The sequence below is a fragment of the Acipenser ruthenus genome, chromosome 49, assembly GCF_902713425.1.
Source record: "Acipenser ruthenus chromosome 49, fAciRut3.2 maternal haplotype, whole genome shotgun sequence".
In the NCBI taxonomy this organism is placed as follows: domain Eukaryota; kingdom Metazoa; phylum Chordata; class Actinopteri; order Acipenseriformes; family Acipenseridae; genus Acipenser; species Acipenser ruthenus.
The window spans coordinates 1,096,130-1,116,863 of record NC_081237.1 but is presented as its reverse complement, the minus strand read 5'-3'; the positions used below and the strand labels follow the sequence as shown (position 1 = coordinate 1,116,863).

The 20,734-nt window shown below is 38.3% G+C and overlaps 1 protein-coding gene across 1 annotated transcript in view; it reads left to right on the top strand.

Moving 5' to 3' along the window:
* The window catches only part of LOC131721859 (fer-1-like protein 6), a 205,746-nt gene that overhangs the window by 123,160 nt on the left and 61,852 nt on the right, over window positions 1-20,734 (top strand). Inside the window, exons 32-33 of the mRNA XM_059014974.1 lie at window positions 9,342-9,469; window positions 19,950-20,120. Of these exons, the coding sequence (XP_058870957.1) occupies window positions 9,342-9,469; window positions 19,950-20,120 (299 nt within the window). The remainder of the gene's footprint in view (window positions 1-9,341; window positions 9,470-19,949; window positions 20,121-20,734) is intronic.

Here is a 20,734-nt window from a genome sequence, read left to right as displayed (position 1 = left end):
TTCATTCCTCCTGAAAAGTGACGAAATTAAAAGCTATTTTATCATGTATACTTGCATGCCTTTGGTATGTCATAGAATAAAGCAAAGAAGCTGTGAAAAGAGGTGAATTATTGCTTATTCTACAAAGATATTCTAAAATGGCCTGGACACATTTGTTGGTACCCCTTAGAAAAGATAATAAATAATTGGATTATAGTGATATTTCAAACTAATTAGTTTCTTTAATTAGTATCACACATGTCTCCAATCTTGTAATCAGTCATTCAGCCTATTTAAATGGAGAAAAGTAGTCACTGTGCTGTTTGGTATCATTGTGTGCACAACACTGAACATGGACCAGAGAAAGCAAAGGAGAGAGTTGCCTGAGGAGATCAGAAAGAAAATAATAGACAAGCATGGTAAAGGTAAAGGCTACAAGACCATCTCCAAGCAGCTTGATGTTCCTGTGACAACAGTTGCAAATATTATTAAGAAGTTTAAGGTCCATGGAACTGTAGCCAACCTCCCTGGGCACGGCCACAAGAGGAAAATCGACCCCAGATTGAACAGAAGGATAGTGCGAATGGTAGAAAGAGAACCAAGGATAACTGCCAAAGAGATACAAACTGAACTCCAAGGTGAAGGTACGTCAGTTTCTGATTGCACCATCCGTCGCTTTTTGGGCGAAGGTGGGCTCCATGGAAGAAGACCCAGGAGGACTCCACTTTTGAAAGAAAAACATAAAAAAGCCAGATTGGAATTTGCTAGAATGCATATTGACAAGCCACAATCCTTCTGGGAGAATGTCCTTTGGACAGATGAGTCAAAACTGGAGCTTTTTGGCAAGTCACATCAGCTCTATGTTCACAGACGAAAAAATGAAGCTTTCAAAGAAAAGAACACCATACCTACAGTGAAACATGGAGGAGGCTCGGTTATGTTTTGGGGCTGCTTTGCTGCGCCTGGCACAGGATGCCTTGAATCTGTGCAGGGCACAATGAAATCTCAAGACTATCAAGGCATTCTGGAGCAAAACGTACTGCCCAGTGTCAGAAAGCTCTGTCTCAGTCGCAGGTCATGGGTCCTCCAACAGGATAATGACCCAAAACACACAGCTAAAAGCACCCAAGAATGGATAAGAACAAAACATTGGACTATTCTGAAGTGGCCTTCTATGAGTCCTGATCTGAATCCTATCGAACATCTATGGAAAGAGCTGAAACTTGCAGTCTGGAGAAGGCACCCATCAAACCTGAGACAGCTGGAGCAGTTTGCTCAGGAAGAGTGGGCCAAACTCCCTGTTAACAGGTGCAGAAGTCTCATTGAGAGCTACAGAAAACATTTGATTGCAGTGATTGCCTCTGAAGGTTGTGCAACAAAATATTAGGTTAGCGGTCCCATCATTTTTGTCCATGCCATTTTCATTTGTTTTATTATTTACAATATTATGTTGAATAAAAAATCAAAAGCAAAGTCTGATTTCTATTAAATATGGAATAAACAATGGTGGATGCCAATTACTTTTGTCAGTTTCAAGTTATTTCAGAGAAAATTGTGCATTCTTTGTTTTTTGTGGAGGGGTACCAACAAATTTGAGCACGTCTGTAACACTTCATATTACATGTCCTGGTTTTTTTGTGCAAGATTCTTATTTACTATTATTTATATCTCTGATGTAATTTCCTGGTAACAAGCTGTGGCAAAGTGTCTTGCAGTGTGCAGGTGTAGTTGGTGACGTGCTCAGGAATAACACACACAAGACAGTGAAAGTTCAATAAAACAGCTCCTTTATTTGGCTGGGTTGGTGTCAACAACACTTAAATAATAAGCAAGGGCTCTACACAGCCATGTGTATCGCTCCGTGCAAAACAATGGTTTCAGTCCCGAAATAATACAACATTTTATAACACCAAACACAGACACAGTCACTTCTCCAGACAGTGAGTGCTCGTGTGCAGGTGGGGTGAAAGACAACAGTTTGTGATACAGGGGTGCAGTGTAGTCTGGGTTTTGGTGCTGGCTAGTAGCTACAGCTCCCGGTTTGTGTTAGTCGTCTAACAGTGACAAAAAACAAACAGTTAGCACAATCAAACAAACAAAACACTCACAATAATGAATTACTTCAGTTTCCTAAATGGGTCCTTTCAGTAACCACAACGAAGGAACAGATAGCTCGGCCACTTCCCATAAATACCCTCAGTCACACCCTCTTTCAGTGGTGTGGCCAATCACGTATCCTCCAATCCATGACTGACACATCACCTACCATATTAAGGCATTGACTTCTGGTATTGTGGCTCCACCCCCTTCTTGGAAGGCCGGCTTCCGACTGACCCTAGAATGAACTGCCAAACCATCCAATATGGGGCACACTGTTCCTGTTATACCGCGCCCTCACAGGTCGGGAGGGAGATTGTTGATTCATTTTCATTTTGTCACACAGGCTCTGACAGGAATGAATGTGTACAAGTATAGCATATGATTGGGGATGGAAAGGTGTAGGACAGTGATACTCAATTAGACTGATCCAGACAGTGATATTCCATTAGACTGATCCAGACAGTGATATTCCATTAGACTGATCCAGACAGTGATATTCAATTAGACTGATCCAGACAGTGATATTCCATGAGACTGATCCAGACAGTGATACTCAATTAGACTGATCCAGACAGTGATATTCCATTAGACTGATCCAGACAGTGATACTCAATTAGACTGATCCAGACAGTGATACTCAATTAGACTGATCCAGACAGTGATATTCCATTAGACTGATCCAGACAGTGATACTCAATTAGACTGATCCAGACAGTGATACTCAATTAGACTGATGCAGACAGTGATACTCAATTAGACTGATCCAGGGCCACTTTTGGAATTCCATGACAACACGCGGGCCATTTGCACATAAGGGCCCCCAAAAATGTAAAACCCTTGAATACAAACTTAATAGGATGTAGAAAACCATATGTCATTAATATGCAAAATAATACTACAGTAGTCTCTGCATATAGGAACACCTCCTAAGACAACACTTCAGCTTAAGGAACACCCTTGTGGTGAAATGGAAGTTTCCCATTGTAAATGCCCCGCCTAAAGGAACAGGAACTTTGCTTAAAAACACCTTTTTGGCACGGCTAGCGATTCGTTGCTAACCGATTCAAAACTTAGTTTAACCTGAAAACTCATCATCAGATTCAAATTCAAATGGGTTATTCAATCTTTTCAAAACTGACTTGTCATTGCAAGAGTAATCTAGAGCTGCTACTGCATGTTTTATGTGTAGGGGTGCTGTGTTAATAACCTTTGTGCTGAAATTAATTCTCATATTAATAATTACTGTTGGAGCCGCTGCTGCATTTTTACCATATGTGGGGGTGCCTTGTTAATTAAGTTTGTCAGTTAGTTTATTATCATACGCTTGCCTATTGCTTTTCTCAATAGGCAAGCGTATGTTAGAATGGAGTTCCATTTACAACGTATTGAGGAGGCACGTCCCTGCCAAACAACATGGGTTTTAATGGGGAATTACCGATATATAGCTTGTTATATTTGATGCAGCCAATGCAATATACTATTCCTTTACTAATCCAAGTAAAAGTATCATGGATAGTAAATGAGGATTTTGCTCCCTTAACTACTGTGTTGCACACATGTCATTTGTTTATTCAAAAAATCACTATCAAATGGCATGTGTGCATTTTTCAAAAAATGTGGTTTTCCAGACACTATACTTAGAGAAGCTCAGTTACGAGTACCGACAATAAACAGAAAGGATGCCTTGTACAAAACCAAAACACAGAATACCAACAATCGTATTCCCTTTGTTCTTGCATATCATCCTATGACCAAAAAAGTACAACACATCATACAAAGAAATTTTAGCATTCTTCAAGATGATCCTTCTACAGCTCCTATTTTCAATAACCCTCCTCTAATGTCATACAGAAGAGACAAAAATCTAAGAGAGCATCTGGTCCAGTAACATGCGACCCAATCTTAAGGGTACGTTTCCATGCAATAGGTCACGCTGTGCAACTTGTAAATACATTCACAGCAACACAGTAGTTAAGGGAGCAAAATCCTCATTTACTATCCATGATACTTTTACTTGCATTAGTAAAGGAATAGTATATTGCATTGGCTGCATCAAATGTAAAAAGCTATATGGCTTGGCTGATCGCTTCGTGCAACATCTGAGAAGTATACGAATTAACACCTCTACCTTTCCTGTCGCCAGACATTTTAACAGAAATGACCACACTATAGAAGACATCACAATTTGTGGGATGGTTCAATGCTATGGAAATAATGCTGTCAGGAAACAAAAGGAATGTGAACTTATTTTCAAACTAGTCACTTTGGAGCCGTTTGGAATGAACATTCTAGCATCATCATCCTGGAATTTTGTTTAAAAGACTACTTGTTTGTTTTTTATCAACTTCTTAAAGCACTGTTTTTTTGTATTCAGCCGATGAAGGACTTGTAGTCCGAAACGTCCTGATAATTGATTTGTAATCAATTATTCTACCTTTAAGTACCTGAAATATCATTTTCTTTTTTATCATTTTGGAACACAGCAGTTTTCATTTTTCTCAAACTTATATATATATATATATATATATATATTACATACAGTCTTGAACAAAGAAGACTACGCGGCGATCTGATTCAAACATTCAAAATCCTAAAAGGTATAGACAATGTCGACGCAGGGGACTTTTTTGACTTGAAAAAAAGAAACCAGGGGTCACAAACGGAGATTAGATAAAGGGGCATTCAGAACAGAAGATAGGAGGCACTTTTTTACACAGAGAATTGTGAGGGTATGGAACCAACTCCCCAGTAATGTTGTTATTATTATTATTTGTTTATTTAGCAGACGCCTTTATCCAAGGCGACTTACAGAGACTAGGGTGTGTGAACTATGCATCAGCTGCAGAGTCACTTACAATTACGTCTCACCCGAAAGACGGAGCACAAGGAGGTTAAGTGACTTGCACAGGGTCACACAATGAGTCAGTGGTTTAGGTGGGATTTGAACCGGGGACCTCCTGGTTACAAGCCCTTTTCTTTAACCACTGGACCACACAGCCTCCCAGCTACACCCTGGGATCCTTCAAGTAGCTGCTTGATGAGAGTCTGGGATCAATAAGCTACTAACAACCAAACGAGCAAGATGGGCTGAATTGTCTCCTCTTGTTTGTAAACTTTCTTATGTTCTTAAAACTTTAAAAGACGAATAACCTTCAACAATTTCCTGTTTGATTCCAAGTCCACTACCAAAAACAGTAGCAAGTCCACCTCCCCGCCCAGTAGAGTGAGATTTCTGGAAAAAAGAATAGTTAGGTGGAGAAGCCTCAATCAGGGAAACATTGTCATTCGGTCCAAGCCAAGTTTCAGTTAAAGAGAGAATATCAATGTTGTAATCCTGAATAAAATCACTAATTAACAAGGCTGTATTAGACAGATACCTGACATTAAATAAACCTAGGTGTAAATTGGTCCAATCAAGAGCATGTGATTGAGTAGTGGTAAAATGATTGCATAGGAAACAAGTGACTTACCCCTATTCTGGACCCAACACAATTCCGCTCAACCAGCAGCAGCCTCTCGCAGGTTAGTAGGAGGTCTTAGAAACTGGTGACGAAAGTTTCAGCTACCAACGTACTGTATATATCCATGGTTAATTAGCACAGTACCTGCACCAATTTGGACCAATTCACAGGGCAATTAAAAAAAGGAATGTAGCCAACCGTACCAGATTAAGTATGATTAATTTTTCTTCACCTATTCACACAAAGTGTTTAGCGATCTTAGCCCCACCCCCCACCGGCACTACGATTTACTGGCCCTGGTGCAATACTGTGAAATAGACCCCCCCCCCCGAAGAATAAAAATGCACAGTGCTGCTGCAGCTCCACCTGAACAAAACATCTTGAAAATAAACACATCAGCAGAAAAATCGGAATCGCTCAAAAAAAAAATAATTTAACAAAACATATTCTAATGTTATTTTAAGATGCCTGTGAACAAGACAGTAATCAATCAAGTAACAGTATATCCAAACATTTTAATAAAGCAATTGTGTAACAAGATGAATCAATTTCATTAATAACTTGATTTAGTTAATATTGAAACATATTACGATTATTTTCGGGTATTGTATAAAAAAAAAAAAAAAAAAACGGATTCCTTTTGTTATGAGATATTGGGTGCAGTACAGCAGTATGAAAAAAAGAAATGGACTCGGGGCTGGGATAGCAATACAGACAATAATAAAACAAATACATGTGACCTCTCTCAGCAAATAAAAAATATACATGTAAAAACGTAATAGTTGATAGCTTTCCAGCGAGGATGTTTACATTTTACTATAAACATTAACATATTTAATATATAAAATGTAATACTCTGTGTGGCAAAGTGGCTGCTGATTAAGAGCAGATGCAGAGGTGATGCAGTGCAGACACAATCACACGTGAAAACTGTAATCCAATTTGGAAATGTTCTTTTTATTTTTACACAAATCCTGGTCTGGCGACCAAACAATAATCCTCCAGCAATACACCCCTGGTGTAAAGCTCATCAGGAAAATAATAATAATGATTTGTAAACAAAACAAATAATAACACGTTAACCGCTCCCACAATACTACGAACACAAATCACCAGTCCGGGTGCGTGCAGCAGTGCTCAAGGTGGGTGATAACAAATAACAGTGACTGTGGTGGTGTTGTTCCGGGTAGTGCTGGCATTGTTTAGCCATCAGTATCAATCTAATTTAATTTAATTTAATCTTTAAAAAAAAAAAAAAAATAGTCAATTGCATTTCTTACGTGTTTATTTCTATACATTTGGAGTCACCCATTGTTTTTTACGACAACAAAAAAGAGAGGCTCGAACGAGTGGTATTTTTGGAACTAATCCGTGGTATTTATTCAGCACAGAGCAAAACACTGTTTGCCCAATTTGATTGACGGCGCCATCCTTCCTTACCATACACCGCCTGGATCATAGATATATAGCTGTGGTCTGGAGGCTGTAACTGACGCCATTTTGGCTAACACAGAATTCTTATCATGCACTAAGTAAGCGGGAATTTGGATCCAACATGGAACATATGGTCTTCAGTTTCATAACACTCAACGAGCTGAGAGACAACCCGGTTTCCTTGTTACAACGAAGAAATCAGCCAGACTCGAGAGGTAAAGAATCATTTCATGAGTTTTGATAGGCTGGTAACTCGACTCCTGTGTGCCACGCAGCTTGTTCATGGGGTGAATCAAAAGAACCGATTCAATGGGGACTCTGATCCGATTCCCATCGTTCACCTTAGTGAGTCATTCAAAAAGAACGATTCGTTCGTGAACTGCAGATCACTACTAGGAAAACATGCTAACCACTACACTAGACTCGTGCTTCATTCACGCCCCTCTGTGATGTAATCACCTCACACACAGAACTGACAGGCAGGCAGGAGAAATTAAACCAGGGTAGTGAGAGATCTATTTTTTTCTTGAGAACAAAAGAAGCTCAGGAACAAAAACTGGCCTCGTGAAAAAGAACTGAAAAGGCCCAAATCCTTTTTTGTCAGGTCCAATTCTTCTTTCACACTCGTGAAAAAAAGGACGCGAAAATAGAATTTAAAATCGCTTAACATTTTAAAATATATATTTTTTTAAAAGACACATGGCAGACCATCGGATGTACAAATGAGTGCAAACCGACCCTCTGTTGTGTCTGTCTGCAGACCAGCTGCTGACTTATAACATTTGAAAAAAAAAAAAAAGAACAGAACAAGATGGTAGCCTCGTGAAAAAGGATTACGTTTTGTGATGGCTACATTCTTTTTTTGTATGAGACATCTATCGAAAGAAGTGGAAATCCCATTGAAAACAATGGGGGATTAAAAAATGTGAATAACCTTCAAACAGATTAATATTTTTACACGAAAACAAATGCAGGTCACCATAGCGAGTGTGTTCTACCACCAAAATAATCAGTTTAAAATTCCAAACCGACTTGGCGCAGGGCGAGGGGAAAAATGGTAAAAAAATTACATTTTTTCACAGTATTTCAAAAAACGCACAAACGACTGTAACGCTACTATCCACATCAAGAGATGTACCCCAGGAGACAGTGCATACCATTTGTCAGGCAAATCCATCAAACGACTCAAAAGTTATTAAGGGCAAAGTCTGAGTTTAACATTGAATCCATGGTCAAACCCTAACTAATATTATACAGTGCCCCTATAATATATATATATATATATATATATATATATATATATATATATATATATATATATATATATATATATATATATATATATGGGCTTTAGTGAGTTACAGGAAGAAAATTTCATCTAGGGTTTCTCTGCCATCATACATTACGAGACCGAAGATAGAGTAATTTATAAACTGTCACAGAAACACGAGATGGAATTGTTTTCCTGTAACTGTAAAAATTGTTTTCATGTAAATGAACGTTCCATAAATATAGTCCTCTATACAACGATCTTCTCTATAAAATGAGTGTAACTGTAATAATAATAATAATAATAATAATAATAATAATAATAATAATAATAAAAATAAAGTATTTACCTTGGTAATTGATGTGAATATTTCCAGATATCAAGCAGTTATTAAAACTGCTTCTGGGAAAGTTGCCTAGTAGTTCTGCCTTGGACAGCAGAAGCAGTGTGACCTTGGGAAGAGCTTGATGAAGAAACCGGATCAGTTTGTCCCACAGTGTTTCCATTTATATTATGATCTTGCTATTGTTTGTTTTGGATCAGCAGGGAGGGGGCTAAATTCCTCCCTGCCAGAAAAAAAAACATGTGAGAATGTGGCTGGAGCCTTAATTAGATAATTGTTAATTATTGATTAATTGGGCTCCAGCTACATACTATAAAAAGGCAAGAGAAAGCCTTTGTCTGTGTGGTGGAGAGTTGGAGAGTACAAGAGTCATACAGCCAACCTGTCACCACACACACACACACACACACACACACACACACACACACACACACACACACACACACACACACACACACACACACACACACACACACACACACACACACACACAATAGTACAGGAAATACAGGAGCAAAGTATAATACATTTGAATGCATATTTAAGTGAAAACTGAAAACTGACAGAAATAGTTAAATTCTGACTTCACTTAGCTAACACTCAAAGTTGATTTGCATTGGGTTCCAGTTTATCCACAGATGCAGAACAGTCTTTACAGTTGTTATGAAAACCTAAACGAGATGTAATCCTGAGAGGTTGGGCTGGTTATCTATTTATTTATTTATTTATTTACTTTTAATTTGTTTTTTCTTAGGCTTTCAATCTACATCCAGCAGATCCAGATGGGAAATCTGATCCTTATATTGTACTACAACTGGGAAAAACTCAAATCAAGGACCGAGATAACTATATCCCCAAGCAGCTGAATCCTGTGTTTGGAAGGTCTGTGAAATTAAATTGCTTTAGTCTGTTTCAATGTTTCAATGCCTTTGAGGCATGTGTAGTGTTTTCTTAAAACATGAATACGCATTATATTGAACACCTGATACTGAATGAATGACTGGTGTAGATTACATTACAGTAGTTGTTAAAATGCCAGTACGTGATTTACAAAGATCTCTGGTTACAGCCTGGGCTTGTCTTCCATGCAGCTCTTCAGATGTGGTACATACAATGCTCCATGTCCATGAAAAAGGGGCACCTATTGGGGTCAGTAAGGGTTTTGTCCAGCCAATATAATTCTATATGCAAGTGTTTAAGCAGAACAAAGGAAAATAGAACATCGACTCAACCCCTTTCTTTTGTTTAGTATTTGTTTTAAAATCCAATTTAAGTAAAAAATGTACCCAATAAAGCTGTGATACTCAATTAGCCTGATCCAGACAGTGATATTCAATTAGACTGATCCAGACAGTGATACTCAATTAGACTGATCCAGACAGTGATATTCAATTAGACTGATCAAGACAGTGATATTCAATTAGACTGATCCAGACAGTGATACTCAATTAGACTGATCCAGACAGTGATATTCAATTAGACTGATCCAGACAGCGATACTCAATTAGCCTAATCAAGACAGTGATACTCAATTAGACTGATCCAGACAGTGATACTCAATTAGACTGATCCAGACAGTGATATTCAATTAGACTGATCCAGACAGTGATATTCAATTAGACTGATCCAGACAGTGATACTCAATTAGACTGATCCAGACAGTGATACTCAATTAGACTGATCCAGACAGTGATATTCAATTAGACTGATCCAGACAGTGATATTCAATTAGACTGATCCAGACAGCGATACTCAATTAGACTGATCCAGACAGTGATACTCAATTAGACTGATCCAGACAGTGATATTCAATTAGACTGATCCAGACAGTGATATTCAATTAGACTGATCCAGACAGTGATATTCAATTAGACTGATCCAGACAGTGATATTCAATTAGACTGATCCAGACAGTGATACTCAATTAGACTGATCCAGACAGTGATACTCAATTAGACTGATCCAGACAGTGATATTCAATTAGACTGATCCAGACAGTGATATTCAATTAGACTGATCCAGAAAGTGATACTCAATTAGACTGATCCAGACAGTGATACTCAATTAGACTGATCCAGACAGTGATACTCAATTAGACTGATCCAGACAGTGATATTCAATTAGACTGATCCAGAAAGTGATACTCAATTAGACAGATCCAGACAGTGATATTCAATTAGACTGATCCAGACAGTGATATTCAATTAGACTGATCCAGACAGTGATATTCAATTAGACTGATCCAGACAGTGATATTCAATTAGCCTGATCCAGACAGCGATATTCAATTAGACTGATCAAGACAGTGATATTCAATTAGACTGATCCAGGGCCAATTTTGGAATTCCATGACAACACGCTTGCACATTTGCACAAAAGGGGCCCAAAAAATGTTAAACACTTGAATATAAACTGAATAGGATGTAGAGAACTGCAAAACCAATGTCATTAATATGCAAAATAATACTACAATAGCCTCCTCGTATAGGAACACCTCTTAAGAACACTTCAGCTAGGGAACAACCTTGTGGTGAAATGAAATTTCCTCATTGTAAATGGAATGTCCTCATTGTAAATGGAATGTCCTCATTGTAAATGGAATGTCCTCATTGTAAATGGAATTTCCTCATTGTAAATGCTCCGCATAAAGGATTGGAACTTTGCTTAAAAGAACACCTTCTTGGCACTGCTACGATTCAAAAAAAGTTTTTTTTAACCTGAAAACTCATCATCAAACTCAAATGGGTTATTTTGTCTTTTCAAAACTGACTTGTCATTGCAAGAGTAATCTAGAGCTGCTGCTGTATTCTGTATGTGTGTAGGGGTGCTGTGTTAATAACCATTGTGCTGAAATTCATTCTCATATTCATAATTACTGTTAGAGCTGCGGCTGCATTTTTACCGCATGTAGGGCCGCTTTGTTCATTTTTAGTTTGTCAGTTAGTTTATTATTATAGTTTATTAACATACGCTTGCCTATTGCTTTTCTCTTATTCTGTTCATCACATATGTTGATGCACGTGCATCAAGACATAAGTAATAAATACATTTGTATTTATTGATTCATATCGTGATTGGCCTTGGCATATTGTGTCCGGTGGTCACTCTGTCTTAGAGAACACTTTGCTTGCTTCACAAGGGGTGTTCTCTTAGCCAAAGACTACCATAATACAATTTTTCTTAATTTAACAAAGTTAAATCAATAAAATCCAGTATTTACCTGTTTCTAATGGGAGATGAGGCATCGTCGATCTCTGGTAAGGTTTGTGACGGATGGTTTGTAGAAAGTTAAGGTGAGGCGCATACACTACTGGAGATGCTCATCTGTAAGCCGATTACGGTGATGGTTTTTATAATGTTCATCGGTGAAAAACCTGATTCACACAGATACGTTGATCCAAACATTGGTAATAGAAAGATGGCTATATTATGAAACCGGTCAGCATAATGAGCCCAGAAATCACAGAGTTCCACTTTCCTGAATTCTTCCTTCAAGACATCTGAACTTTGGAGCTTGATGATTTCATGGCTTCGTCAATAGAATCAAGAATTTGCTTCTCTTCAGAAGAGCAAGGCCGATCAGAGGACCAAAAATTGATCTCTGATAAATAAAAGTACATTCTTTGGAATTCTGAAGTTGTCAAATCACATTTGAAAATTCTTAAGATTATTAATGAACTCTTGCATCATTTATATAGCTATTTCATCTGTAGGAACAGCACACAATATGAGATAATGCAACATCTTTCCCAAAATTAAAGCTGTCTGAAAGATTTCAAGGCTCCTCAAACACAGACACCTTTTCAACCAGATCCCTAACAGCGCTTTCACAGCCTTGCAGCTGCAGGTTAAGAGAATTCAGATGACCAGTAATATCACAGAGAAAAGCTACTTGTGACATAAATGCAGCATCATTCATATAATCAAGCAACTCTTGAGCCTTTTTGGTCTTCTGGTTAGAAAGAAATGTAATTATTTAGTTTTGAAGTGCACAGAATCATCCTAGCACTCTCCCCCTGCTTAACCAGTGAACGTTGTTATGCAGTAAAATGTCATTGTAGTCGGCTACACTGTAGAAGTGTTACAAAAAGGCAATGCTGTAAAACACATCAACTCTTCCACCTGACCACCATAAAATCTAAGAAACCGGGATAACTGGGCAATGTCTGTTAAATCGCATGATTCGTGAACTGCAAGAGACGTGTATTTTTAAAGCAGAAACCAGCGTTGACAGAATCCTCACTTATAACTAGGGCCACGCAAAATTCACGATTTCACGAATTTCACGGAAATCGTATATTTGACTACCTACCGTCAAAAATGTCAATATTTTTGATTTCTGGGTGAGGTCTGAAATCAGATTCCCAAACATGGCAAAAATTGCATGCTGTTTTTTGTCAATTCCACCAAACTCTGTGGATGCAGAAGGAGCAGTTTCCGCATATGGACAGGTTTTTACACCACAAAGACAAACCATGAGTGTTGAAACTGCAACAAGATGCACACTGCTGGCCTTCAACAAATAACTAGTTTTCTGCTCACGGGCCAGATCATTATTTATTGTGTGTGTGTGGAGCGCGCACAACACGCTAGATGGATAAAAAGTCGCATACAATTTCTTCTTGTTTTTCCTGTTCTTGTTCTTCAGATTAGGTTGATCATGGAATCACACTGACACGGTTGAGGATGTCATCTTTGTTTTTCACTCCAGCAAACAGCTTGTCCAGTATTTACAACGCGCACTTCTTGATAAGTTTGGAGTCCATGAAAGGTTTTTTTTCTTTTTAGCTCCAACAAGTGATATGTGCATTGAATCATGGGCTGGTTGTCCTATTATTTTTTACCATCGCCGTTGCAAATGGAGCAGTTGCCGGTTTCTGCCGCTAGGGGTTTCCCTGTTCCCAAGAGTGAGATCCTTCAGTCATGAACAGATTTTTTACAGTTTGGGGAATATAGTCGATTTAAATGTCATGTATGTATGTATGCGTGTGTGTGTGTGTGTATATAAACACAGCTTGGAAAAATAACAACCTCTGATTGGTTAAACAGCATCACATGACTGTGTATATATAGTGTATAGTACAGCTTGCATACTAATGAACCGCTTCACTCTGAATAAATCACTACGCACCACTACATTCTAAATTCCATGACAAACTGCCATTTTATTTGTTATTAGTTACAAAACCACAGCCAAAAATAAGTGGCATTTCACCTATTTCCTTTAATATATTTAGGATGAAACTCCACATACAGTGGCTCTCAAAAGTATTCACCCCCCTTGGACTTTTCCACATTTTATTGTGTTACAACATGGAATCAAAATGGATTTAATTAGGAGTTTTTGCCACTGATCAACACCAAAAAAGTCCATAATGTCAAAGTGAAAAATAAAATCTACAAATTGGTCTAAATGAATTACAAATATAAAACAGAAAATAATTGATTGCATATGTATTCACCCCCTTTGCTATGACACACCTAAATAAGCTCTGGTGCAACCAATTGTCTTTAGAAGTCACATAATTAGTTGAATGGAGTCCACCTGTGTGCAATTAAGGTGTTTCACATGATTTTAGGTTGAATACACCTGTCTCTGGGAGGTCCCATAGTTGGTTAGTACATTTCCTAACAAAAACTACATCATGAAGATGAAGGAACATTCAAAGCAAATCCGGAATAAGGTTCTTCAAAAGCACCAATCAAGGGTAGGATATAAGAACATTTCCAAAGCATTGAATATCCTCTCAGAGCACAGTATAGTCCATTATTAAGAAATGGAGAGAATATGGCACAACTGTGAATCTGTCTAGAACAGGCCGTCCTCAAAAACTGAGTATCCGGGCGAGAAGGGCACTAGTCAGGGAGGACACCAAGAGACCTATGGCAACATTAAAGGAGTTACAGTCTTCCACGGCTGAGCTGGGAGACACTGTGCATACGGCAACAATAACCCAGATGCTTCACAAAACTGGCCTTTATGGGAGAGTTGCAAAAAGAAAGCCATTGTTGAAAAAAACTCGCATCAAATCTCGGGTAGAGTTTGCCAGAAGGCATGTGGGAGACTCTGAGACCAAGTGGAAGAAGATTATATGGTCTGATGAGACCAAAATAGAGCTTTTTGGCCTCAATGCTAAGCGCTATGTTTGGCGCAAGCCTAACACCGCACATCATCCTGAGAACACCATCCCTACCGTGAAGGATGGTGGTGGCAGCATCATGCTATGGGGATGCTTCTCTGCGTCAGGGCCTGGAAAGCTCGTGAAGATAGAGGGCAAAGTGGATGCAGCAAAGTACAGAGAAATCCTGGAGGAAAACCTGCTGAAGTCTGCAAGAGACCTGGGACTTGGGAGAAGATTCATCTTTCAGCAGGACAATGACCCCAGACATACAGCCAAAGCCACACTGGAGTGGCTTAAAAACAAACAGGTCAATGTCCTGGAGTGGCCCAGTCAAAGCCCGGACCTCAATCCAATTGAGAATATGTGGAAAGAGTTGAAAATTGCTGTTCACCAAAGGTCCCCATCCAACATGACGGAGCTTGAGCAATTTTCAAAGAAGAATGGGAAAAAATTGCAGTGTCCAGATGTGCAAAGCTGGTAGGGACTTATCCAAATAGACTCATGGCTATAATTGCTGCCAAAGGTGCCTCTACCAAATATTGACTCAAGGGGGTGAATACTTATGCAATCAATTATTTTCTGTTTTGTATTTGTAATTCATTTAGAACAATTTGTAGATTTTATTTATTTTTTGACATTATGGACTTTTTTTGTGTTGATCAGTGGCAAAAACTCCTAATTAAATCCATTTTGATTCCATGTTGTAACAAAATAAAATGTGGAAAAGTCCAAGGGGGTGAATACTTTTGAGAGCCACTGTAACTGGTACAAAACTAACTTTCTGAGTGAAGACAGCAGTCCATCTGAAAAAATAAATAAAATAAGTGCACCAGCAAGAGTAGACACATAACAGTAGATGAGGAACAGCTAAATGAAATAGAAGAAAACAAAGATTGAAAAAAACACACACACACAAAAAACTACAGCATGGGCTGGCTAATGTACTTAAAGAAAAAAATATGGGCATTCATTCAATGGAAATAAGTAAAAAAAAATCACAGTAACATCAGAGAATTTTATGCCAGTGCAAGAAGTTCAACTGAGGACTAGTATTCAGTCTCCAATTTTATAACGCTGTCAGGAAAACTCTTAAGCCCACCGCACACAGCTTGACTCAAGCCATCCCGACTCATCTCATCTGAGTATGCACAGATTCTGTGATCAGTTGTGCTCAGTTTTGGTTTGACGTCACAATTGCATTTTTCCCGACTGGGTGTCGCACACTGCTAAGACTGAATTAGACTGGCCACAACTAGATACTGGTGATTACCATGTATGCAGATTTAATTAATACTGCCCTGTACACATTTTTGTATTAACTTCGCCCAACATAGCGACCCTCAAATTATGCATGGCATCGTATGCTGATAACGACGGAGACAGCACCGCGAGGCAACCAAAAGAAGCACATAACCTATTCATTAATTAACCATTTACACCGTGCAAATGTTTCAGGCAGTGTTTGGCTTTTTGTATTGCTTGTCTACTACACTTTAGCCTGTGGTAAATAAAATCCAACCTGTTGATTTTTATTTGGCTTTGGCTTTTTTTTCTCAGTGTGTGGATCTTGGGGCTTGTGATTTGTTATCTCTTGGAGATCGACGCACCAGTTACTTCTGTGTTAGCGCACTAAGAAAATATAGGCCGGCAGTAGATTGATAATAAAAAGGTAAATTGATAATTTACCTTTGATTAGTAAATGCCTAAAAAAAACTATTCAAATGTGCACATATCTGGTATTTATGAATTCGGGACACTCTGAGCACTTCAAATCTAATGTATTCTCTGTGACCATAATAAGACCTATAGCTAGCTGCCTGGAGGAAGGTGGTCCATTTAAGCCATGGATTCCAGAGGTTTCAGTTCCCCAACTAACTTGATTAGGGATTTTTTTGTTATTCCTTTCCTGAGTGCTAACAGACCACACTTGCATCAGAGCGAGCATAGGTGAGCTGAATGGCCTTTTGTCGTTCTAGAATTTCTTATGTTCTTTTAAGAAGCAACATTTTCCAAGATCCATTGCTTCAAGAAACTGGCCCCAATCGCCGATCCAGTCAGCCTACCAGTTCCAGACTTCCAGAGCTTACTCCTATAAATGACCTTCCCAGCCATTTACCCTCTTCAGCCTGTAAACTCCTCATGATGAATTCTCTAGTCCCCAGACCCTTGCTTCATACAATACAGGTTGGAAATCCTTTCTCCACTTCTGTTCAGCTTACCATCTATCCTGCTACACCAAGTCTTCCAATCAGTTCCTGGTCTTCATCACACACTGTCATGAAAAACTCTACCTCCAGCTATCTGCAATCAAAACATGCCTATCAGGCATCCAGTTTAATCTACGACTAAACAGAATCAACTGTCCTCCTATCTCCGGACTACCACAAGCATCTTTTATTATTACATGGAATTCAAAAATCCTCACCCATTCCTACCACAGCTCATCTACCAATCACCTTCAACATGGTATCTACACTCATTTCTAACATGAGAAATGGTTGTTTTCCCCCTTACATTGACCTCCTCGTGGAAAGTTCATGCATGATTTTTTTTTGGGGGGGGGGGGGGGGGGGTTATGAACTGGAGAATTCACATGCTATTCTTTCAATCCAGCAACAAATGTTTGCATCAATGACGTCTACGTGACAGACTTACTATCTTCTCCATCTCTGTCATTCCAAAGCAGACCATCTTCAACAAGGAGTCCATATTCGCTACCAGAAGATTCCTTCGACCTTTTGCCTCTACAACTCCATCTACAAGTACAGCTTAGCCAGGACTTTCAATAATTCTCCCCAAGATCTTTGTTCATAACAGAAACAAATTAACCAGTAACTCGATCATGGTTTTCAAGCCACCTATCAAGGCTATTACTTCATGCAGGTTTCCCTTCCACAAGTTAACCAGGCCATTCTTCAGGATTAGAGCAGCCCCTTCAGCAGCTAAACTCAAACTTCCCATCACATGAACAAACACCATGGCAGATAGGCCTCCAATGCTGTAGAACAATATATTAGAACTGCTCCAGAAGACACAGCAGTTGCCCAACTAGCCATGAGCCATTAGAGTTTGGGGGGTTGGGTATATTTTATATATAAGAACATAAGAAAATTTACAAACAAGAGTAGGCCATTTGGACCATCTTGCTCGTTTGGTTGTTAGTAGCTTATTGATCCAGGAATCTCATCAAACAGCTTCTTGAAGGATCCCAGGATGTCAGCTTCAACAACATTACTGGGGAGTTGGTTCCAGACCCTCACAATTCTCTGTGTTAAAAAGTACCTCCTATTTTCTGTTCTGAATGCCCCTTTATCTGATCTCCATTTGTGACCCCTGGTACTTGTTTCTTTTTTCAGGTCGAAAAGTCCCCTGGGTTGACATTATAATAATAATAATAATAATAATAATAATAATAATAATAATAATAATAATAATAATAATAATGCACTTTATTTTGTATAGCGCCCTTACAAGCAATCATCTCAGAGCGCTTCACAATTAATAGTACAGAAATAAAATAAAAAGATTATACATAAAAAAGCACAAGGAAATAAAACAATCATAAAAATCAGATAAACGCCTTTCTAAAAAAGTAAGTCTTTAAATTAGCTATAAAAACACTCAGAGAAGCTGAGTCCCTGATCTCTAGTGGAATTGAGTTCCATAATTTGGGTGCATAGCAACAGAAGGCCCTGTCGCCCATAGAGCGCAGGCAAGCAGGTGGGACACACAGCAGTCTGAGATCAGCAGAGCGGAGGTTGCGAGAGGGAATGTAAAAAGATAAAAGATCTGACAGATAAGTCAGAGCTAGCCCATGAAGAGACTTATATGTCAGCATTAAAATTTTAAAATCAATTCTGAACCTGATAGGCAGCCAGTGCAAGGCCTCCAAGACAGGAGTGATGTGATCTCTTGAGCGGGACCGAGACAAAATTCTGGCTGCAGAGTTTTGGACAAATTGAATTTTAGTGAGGATGCTATTAGACACCAACAATAAATCGATCCTGGAGAAAACAAAAGCATGAACCAGTTTTTCAGCTGCAGGTAGAGAAAGCATGGGACACAGTCTGGCAATATTTCTAAGGTGAAAAAATGAAACCTTGACAGTATTCAGCACATGCGATTCAAAAGTTAACCCAGGATCGAAAATCACACCCAAATTTTTCATCTTAGATCTGAACTCAAGCAATGTTCCATCAACAGTCAGATTTAAAGCACTGGTTTTTCCTAACTGGCGGGGAGTACCTAACAGCATTACCTCAGTCTTGTCACAATTAAGATGTAAAAAATTGTCAATACCTTTTAGAATTTTGTGTGCTTGCATCAGATCACCGCGTAGTCTTCTTTGTTCAAGACTGAATAGATTAAATTATTTTGGCCTGTCTGCATATGACATGCCTTTTAAACCCGGGATAATTCTGGTCGTTCTTCTTTGCATTCTTTCTAGAGCAGCAATATCCTTTTTGTAATGAGGTGACCAGAACTGAACACAATATTCTAAATGAGGTCTTACGAATGCATTGTACAGTTTTAACATTACTTCCCTTGATTTAAATTCAACACTTTTCACAATATATCCGAGCATCTTGTTGGCCTTTTTTATAGCTTCCCCACATTGTCTAGATGAAGACATTTCCGAGTCAACATAAACTCTGAGGTGTTTTTCATAGATTCCTTCTTCAATTTCAGTATCTCCCATATGATATTTATAATGCACATTTTCATTGCAACAAATAATGGAGTACGGCACCTCGCTCCTCCTGCTAAATAATAAATCGAAACACTGGCTTTCGCCACATATAAAATACATAATAAATAATGCAAATACAAAATCTGCACAGGGGCGGGGAGTACACTGTCACAGGGTGTCACCATTTATTATATTTCATTAACAAGCTTTCGTACCATATGCCATGTTTTAATATACAATGTTTTGTAAGCATGTGTTTTTACATTTGAAATGTTCTTTAAATGAAAGACACTGAAGACACTTGAAGAGTGTGAATCGTATAGGCTCCAGTTACATTTTTACCAAAATATGAATGTGTTTAGTTTCGACAGCTTTTTTTTCTTGGATTGTGGTCTTCTCTTAGTTTCTTGTGTTTTATTTGGTTGTTCACATGTCCGATTTTGTTTTATTTTTCTGTTTCAGTCAGATACTAGTAATGGAAAGTGGAAGTTAGTTCAGAATTTTTATTTTAAACTTTTTTTTTGTTTGTTTTACTATTTGTTTATTTTAGGTCATTTGAGATCCAAGCTACGTTCCCTATGGAGTCTTTGCTTTCCATATTAATATATGACTATGATATGATTGGATCAGATGACTTAATTGGGGAAACTAAGATAGATCTGGAGAACAGATTCTACAGTCGACACAGAGCAACGTGTGGCCTATCAACCGAGTATGCCATGTAAGTATCATCATATCACTTTCAAAACCAAACACCGACATGTAACCCTACTGTTAGATACCTTTAACTAGATGCCTGAAATACAAGGAAGAAAGTTGATTCAACAGAAGTAATCTATTAAAGGTATGTATTAGAACTTTTATGAATAGAAGTAATGAATATGGTACTTTTTTCTCAATGCTAAATGTAAAAACATTTTTTGGGATTATTTTGGATTCAACACACCTTTGCAGAACTTTGTATATGAATCAACATCTGGTCCAGAGCGAGACATTTTTCATAACACCTCGCTCATTGCTTCACCAAGAGCTTGCTTGTTTATTACATGAGAGCAGGATTCTTTCAAATGCGGCAGCCCCCCCAGCAACTCCTCTCTTAATCAACCTTTACCCAGCTATCCAGCTTTTGTTCAGTGCTGTTATTTTATAATCATTGCATGGTGATTTGCAAATATTTCATTCTGAGCAGATTTCATTTTGGTATGGAATAATATTTTCTTTGGTGCTAAAAAAAATATATGAGTATGCAAGTGAACATTGCTCCAAGTGTATTCGAAGACAAACATCCATACCTGTGTAAACCAGAAATTATGTAATTGATACAAATTAGAAATA